Consider the following 7,452-nt stretch of genomic DNA (forward strand, 5'->3'; position numbering starts at 1 on the left):
TTTAACATTTTGACATTTATGAAGTTTTTTTGTTTGGGAATGTATCAATATGTGTGTTGTGTTGAGTTGGGTGTATTTTTACATGTATTGTATATGTGTTTAGTGTGTGTGGATAGTATGTCGAAGTGCACATCCCCAGACACAAATAATATTTACATACGCAAATGTACATACTTTATATTCATACTCCTCTCATCACCTCTTCTCCTCCCTCTGTGCAGATCCTCAGGCTTGGAGCATGAAACCCGACTCCGACGGCGTTCCCGCCATAAAGGTGGACCTGGCGTCTCCTCAATCTCCCCCTGACTCCGTCAACATCACGGACGAGTTTGGCAAGCGCTCCGGCCCACCCGCTGGCGGCGGGGAAGAAGGCGGCCTTGTGATGAAGCGTCCGCATCCGCCACCTTCCCTCTCCGTCACCGCGGCGACAAAGGAGGAGAAGGGAGGGAGAAGGCAGCAGCAGCAGCCGGAAGAGGACGAGGAGGGAAGAGATCCGCAGCGTCTGATGCGTTGCCTTAGCGACCCGGGCCCAAGTGCTGAGGAGGAGGAGGATGAACCCTTCCTACCTTGAGAATGAGCTTCTTTGGAGGAGATTCAGGGCACCATCATATCTACCTACCACGCCACCTTTTCCTGTGTTATGGAGGAAGCTGGAGGAGGACGATGTGTGTAAGACCCTCACTCTCTCTAAAGCTCGACAGAAAGCCAAAACTCAAACTTTATAAGAAAAGGCACCCATGAACCTAAACCAAGGAAAGAGTGGGCTTCAGGGAGGTAAAGAGAAAAGATCAAAAATAGCTATTTATTTTTAGCATTGCCATTGTTGTTGTTTAATTTTTTTTTTTTACATCGGAGGGACATGGATGCTGCTATTTGGGAGATCGTGTTGATTTTTTGGTGTCGGTTGATAATCCCCAGAGTTAAAAGGGGAACAAACCTATGCATTACCAAAGGTTTAGACTGTTGTGGTCTGAACCACTCTGTGGTCAATCTTCGATGGTCTGCTCCTAATGTTTCACAGTTCTCATTTTTTTCCCCTTTTTGTCTACACTAGGCAGATCTCTTCACCAAGTGCTTTTTATTCAGTTTATTCTTTAAAATACTTATTTTCTCTTTTTTCATGGAATCCCCTGGAGCAATATAATATAGTGGTCTAACTGTTTTTTTTTGTGCCTCTTTCTCAATTTTAATCCACTGCCACGTGTAGCGTAAAGGCCTATGGGAAGAGCTGAGGTGTTTTGAGGAAAATCTGAGATGCTTCTCTGTTGTTTTGATGTGAAATACACACACACACAAACACACACACACACACTTGTGCACAGGGATATAGAGAGACCAGTGTGTGTTTGGTGTGAAGTATAGTATAGTAGACCACTGATGAAGATGCCATCATCAATGTCTACAGCATTCTCTGTTCATAGCAGTAAGAACTGATTAGAAAGCACGCAGATGTGCACCATTAGATCTTCATCTTTAGTTTGCAAACACACAAGAACCAAGGGATCACCACGTCCAAATTCAGACTTTGCACGTCATTGCTGATCATACCAAAAAATTATCCTTATTTTCAAAAGCTTCGTCTCTTTTGGAAATGTTTTTTTTTCTTTGTGCCTTTATTCATGATGGTTACAGGGTTTATTGCTATTACTTATTTAATGCTTAATGATCACTGATAATTTTGATAATTCTGTTGCATTTTGTGCACTTATCTCATCCATCTGGCGTTCTGTTTGTGTTTAATGGTGTTTTGTCTCGCGAGTCATTTATCACCATCATCACCAGCCTCTTTCTTTATTGCTTGAAATCACTCAGACGGTTTGGCAAGCTGCTGTTGCAACTTGTGCAATGACTAAAGTGCGTCACTCGCAAATATTTTTAATTACCTCTCTTATTACATCTAATCTCTCTTGTGTACTCTTAAGCTTTCGTCTTAATGACCTCAATGTTGTTTATCCACAAACCGATTGTTGACTCTCGATACTTGAGCAACTCCTGCTCTACTTTGAATTGTATTCCGAATTGAAATACATGGACTACAGACCTGTTCGTCTAATTGTGACACACAGTCTAATTGCCACCGCTAGCTTTTAAAGACTGGGAGAACACAAAGCTATTTATGTGCAGACAACACAGCTACAGTATAGAGCAGAATGCAAAACACAAGCCATCAGTTACTCTCAGCTCTGCTGTGGAAGTATCCATATGGCTGTCTAGCATTGGTGCATGTTTTCCAGAAACACAATGACCTTACAATGTATTCTTTATCTTGATTGGATGAATCATTTGTCCCTACAATACTGTCATGTTTGTATCCACAGTCTTGAAAAGTTTGTCACATTAATGAGATGATGTGTACAAGCATCTATGCAGTACAGTGATCAATGATGTAAACGTGTACAGTATAAAGAGATTACTTATGTACACTGACAATGCCCTTTAAAACTGTAATATAACAAATATCTTATATCAGTATGACCAAGTGCCCAGTTGCTCCTGTATGAAGACTAAGGAGACCTTAGCATTTAACTTGACTACAGATATGTTTTTCTCCAGGTTGAACCATCTAACCTGAAGCAAAACAAAACAATCTATTTTGCACATGTACAAATGTATAGTAGTCTCCTCAATTATAATATCTGATATCTCAAGATGTATTCATGTCATGTTCAATCTAAAGGACTGAAAGTCTTGCAGGCAGGCCACACCAAGCACGTAACTGAAGCGTTCAGTTTGCAGAGAGTATGCAGCAACAATTAGCTTTTACTGTAATCAATAGAACTGGCTACACCAGACATATACATATACACCAGCATATACATTCAAAAACTAAAAGCAAAACTATTTTTATTCTCCCCAAACAGAACACTTTAATAGCCTACCAGGTGTAGCCTGGCTGTTAGGATGCCTATCAACATTTTGAAAATATTTTGCATAACCAAAAACAGAAGAAAAATCATCCTGACTAAATGACAAGTCATTGTGCATATCATCATGTCATATCACTGTTGAGTATGGCAGCCTAATGTAATCTGTCATTTATTTTGCATTTCCATCTGATGTCATTGGGGTCATCACAAACTGTCCTCTTTGTAATGAGCCAAAGACTGTTTTTCTGAAGGTGTGTTTGACCTAGTGGGGTGATGAGTGGACATGTGAGACTGGATCATTGTGACCGCCTAAGTCTTTTTGAGAACAGAAGTAGCTTCAACACGTGGCAAGGGGGAAGTCACTGGCAACAGGAGAGAACCTGAGGCTGTAGGCCTATGAGATGAGCTAACTCTTAAAGGAACACACCAACATTTTTGGGAAATTAGCTTATTTAAGGTCTTCCCCAGAGTTAGATAAGATGATACTCGCCCGTCACGTCTCTGTGCGTGCAGTAACTCAGTCTGACGCACCTAGCTTGTTGAGGGGGGCAGAACCAACTAGCCTATAGCTCCAAAAAGACCTTGAATAAGCTAATGTCCCAAAATGATGGTGTGCCCCTTTAACATTTTAAGAGATACAGAGAAAGAGAGAGAGAGAGGAGAAATACAAATAGAGTGCAAGAGAAGAGAAAAAGGCAAAATGGGGGAGGAGAGAGAATGAGAGAGAGCTTGTTTTTGTTCCTGGATCTGTGCCCTCCTCGTGTTGGTCACTCTCTGATGTAACATGAGAAGGACGCAAAGTCTTTGTAGCCATTTTGGACTTTGAGACAATGTCAGGCCACAATATAAAAATACGCCATAGTCTCATCTTGTTTTCCTTTCCACCCCCCCCCCCTCCCCCGGGTCATAATAACTGAGGGAAGGTCAAATTGATTTAAGCCTCCCTGTTCCATCACTGCTCCCAATTAAATTAAATGCCAAACCAAAGCCAGTTGGGTAGTACTCGCAAAACAGGCAACAGGCAAGGTCAACTGTGCTTGTGTGTGTGTGTGTGTATGTGTGTGTGTCTGTGTGTGCTGGTGTGTGTGTGTGTGCACACACGAGTGGTGCATGTTGATGTGATCCTCACAGCCCACAGAGAAAGAGATTGAGTTATTTTGATGACACAGCACCAAATCACAGGATGGATGTTATACAGCTTGTGGTATCCTAACAACATGACAGGAATGATGTAACTAACCTCATGTTGTTCTTGCACATGCTAATAGAACCCCCCATAGAAAACAGAATCCTTCTACTAGCATATATCACACATCACTATCCTGCTACACACAAGCACAAACACACACACACACATGCACACACATATACAGACACAAGCCTTTAGGCCTGTCCTATGGGAGCTCAGCTGAACCAGACCCTGGAGACCATTTCCAAGAGGCTTTTTGTTTGAGCTCTATGAAGCAAGAGTGGAGGCCGGCTACTTCAAAGTCAGCAACCCACAATGCCCTTCACCACTCTCTTTCTCTCACTCTCTCATCACTCTTTTCCATTCTCAGTCCTTGTCCCCCTCCCTCCTACACTTTCACTTTCCATAAATCTCTTCTTTTATTGCTTTTTTTTTTTTTTTTCTCCCCATGTCATCTCTCCTCAGAGTTCTCTTTCAATCCATCTCTGTTTCTTTTCGCCCACTTTCCTAACGTCCCCAAAATGTCCGGGGGATATTCTCTGCCAGACACTTCAAAGTGCATTTTCATGCTCTGTCCAGGCCACGCGGAGTTGTCCTAAATAGGCCACTCAGGGTCTCTGTTTCTGAGTCTCCGCAATCGATTTCAAACTGTTCACCCGACTTCACCTCGTGCTCTGTGTTTCCATTTGTTTTCTTGGTTTTATTGTTGTCCTTGAAGCTTAACCACGTGTATTTGATCACCATCCCTTTTGGAAGTTGTGGCTTTCTGTAAAAAGCCATACACAAAAAAAAAAAAAAACGTTTTTGTTTACTGTAGGTGCATGTTTTTTTATGTACTTTTTGAGCTTTATTTCTTTCAGGACTTAATTTGCTTTTGTAAATTATTAGATTGTTTACTGTCTAGCTGTACTGTGTTTTTGTTGTTGTTTCTGTGGTGGTGTCTATGCACCTCATGTGGCACCTTTATAGCCGCTATGTGTATGTTGTGGGATTGGAGGCTGTGTGGCAGGCCAGGGCCCTGTTTAGCTTTGTCTGTGGACAGGATGGAGTGGTCCCAGAGGAGGTGGAAAGGGTCAGTCTTACCTGGCCAGCCTCTCCATACCTCCCAGCGTCATTTACCTGGGCTTTGGAACCGTTTTTATCTTTCAAGTTCCCTCTCGCAGGTATTTAACCGGAGATATCAGGGACCATTCACCAAATCTGCGTTATCTCGCAAATTTCTGTCTCGATAACGCAGAATTGGACTCTCATAAAGGAAAACGTATCAAAGGCCTTTTTAGTTCAACTGGATCTGTGGCTGTGTTGTTCAGATGGATGGATGAATGGGCTGTCAGTTGTCTCCTTGGGAGAGAGGGGCGTTATTCTGATCCCCCAGTGAAAGCTATCAGTGCGGCACAGGGATTTTATACGAGCTCAGATTAGTTGTTCTGTAGACAAGAGTTGCTCGGAGACTTTCATTTCACTTTCTGTTTTTGAAACAAATCTGTCATCTGTCCGCCAACTACATTTGTCCCAGACAAACTTAGAACTCGTGACAAGCTGTCATTAGTGCTCAAATGTGCATGGGTGGATGTACAACACGTTGGTAGGCTTTTTAAAATGCAGTCAGATCTCAAGGTGCTAGCGCGTGCTATGACTATGACAGATAATCAACCCACCTGTCACCTTGCACGCTCCTGAAGGCTTATCTTTCACGCATCACTGTTGAAGCTCTGTGAATGATCACCGATAGGACTGATTGATTGAGCATAATGAACATCATCAGGTTTGCCTTTGAATGCCATATGTACAGCAGCAGGCACCACCGCCACCACTATCCCCCACTATGAGAGCAGCTGCAGACTGTGGTGATTCTGGGCCAGAAGCTCAGGCCTCTCAGTGGGAACCCTCTGAAATCTGTCGGTCTCTGTCGCGCTGCTCTCTCACTCTTGCTTTGTCTTTGTGCCTCCCCTTGCTCCCCTGCCACAGTGGAGGGTAATCTAATCTACGCACTTTAAAAGCACAGCCATGAAGAAGATGTAATCAAACTGTACCTTTAAGCCAAACACAGCTCATGGACATTCAACAATACAGCAATAATTGGCTTTTGCATAGCATAGAGATTACATATCTACAGTATATCTATCTATATCTATCTCTCTTTATATATAGCATGGCTCATCTGTTGGATGCAGCTGAAGCGGTGTTGACTTTTCAGACATAGCGGAGGAGCAGGTGCATAGTCTGAGGCTTCACTGGGATAGGGAGAGGTGCTGTGGCCTGCTGTCATTCTTTTCCTATTGTTTTTAATTGGCCGTATCCACGGCTACGTCTGTCTCACAGTGAAGTGAGGCGTTGTCATGATTTCACATGTCTTCTGGTTGTCCTCATTCTTCTCATTCTCATGTGATTTAACGACAAATTGTTCTTGTGATGTGCATCATTGCAATAAAATTCAAACAGATTGTTTTTTTTATTATTTTATATACAAATGAATATATATAAGATGTTATAAAAGTCCTATATAAAAGGGTATGAATCAAACTGCATCAAAGTGAAAATAACACTATGAAAAAGTGTGCACTGTGTTGTTGACTAACATAGCTTCAGCATTCCAATCTTGTATTTTGGAAACTATTGTACAGTCCCAAAATAGATATATACCAAATTAAAGATTTAATTTGTAAAAGACGATTGCTTTATTTTGTTATTACTTTGCCTTGCACACACCTTTCTCTTGTGTCTACCCTGCATTATTATTTTAAAGATTTCTGCCAATAGAGGGCAGTGTTGTATCATACGTATGTATCATGAACTTGCTAGAAATAAAATTCAGGGGTTGCAAAAGGAAAGCCACCTGTGAAATTCTGGTTTTCTGAACAAATATGGACCTGTTTTAGTAATTATATTTTATATATATATAAAATATTCAGACTTAGCCTGTTTTGCGAATTTTTATTCATTTAGTTTCTTTTTGATACTGGTACTTAATATTCATGTGTCGGCAGCATAGTCTACTTGGCCTGCCAAAATGTGAACAGCGGTTTCAATGCGTGACCAATTGGCACAGGGAGTGTGCGATATGCAGACGAGGTCTAGACTGAGAATTGCTGCGCATTTGGCTGTCGGCGTGCTTATTCCTATTCCGCCGCAGTTAAATTACAGTGACTCATTGGACTTGTCAGGTTGCCTACCCGTGAGCAGAGGAAAAACGAAAATGACGCTGAAGTGAGATAAATGCAGTCAATCCATTTTAGCTCAGTGCGCCGCCTGCGTTCCCTTGATTGTTTTGAGATGTGGAGCGTGTGGGTGTCTAAACAAACATAATCCATTTTGATATATCAGACATTTTAAAGCCAGATTCTCTGTGTTTTTGTCTCCACTGAGGATCAGTGGAAGTCAGGGTGAGGACAAGCT

General features: G+C 41.9%; 1 protein-coding gene across 2 annotated transcripts in view; it reads left to right on the forward strand.

Moving 5' to 3' along the window:
- Positions 1–6,727, forward strand: part of slc9a1a (solute carrier family 9 member A1a) — a 58,601-nt gene extending 51,874 nt beyond the window's left edge. For both annotated transcript variants that reach the window (XM_048260331.1, XM_048260332.1), the window contains exon 12: positions 222–6,727. In XM_048260331.1, coding sequence (XP_048116288.1) covers positions 222–571 — 350 coding nt within the window. In that variant the 3' untranslated portion in view covers positions 572–6,727. The remainder of the gene's footprint in view (positions 1–221) is intronic.
- The last annotated feature ends 725 nt before the right edge of the window (positions 6,728–7,452 follow it).

Source organism: Alosa alosa, chromosome 13 (genome assembly GCF_017589495.1).
Source record: "Alosa alosa isolate M-15738 ecotype Scorff River chromosome 13, AALO_Geno_1.1, whole genome shotgun sequence".
Taxonomy (NCBI): Eukaryota; Metazoa; Chordata; class Actinopteri; order Clupeiformes; family Clupeidae; genus Alosa; species Alosa alosa.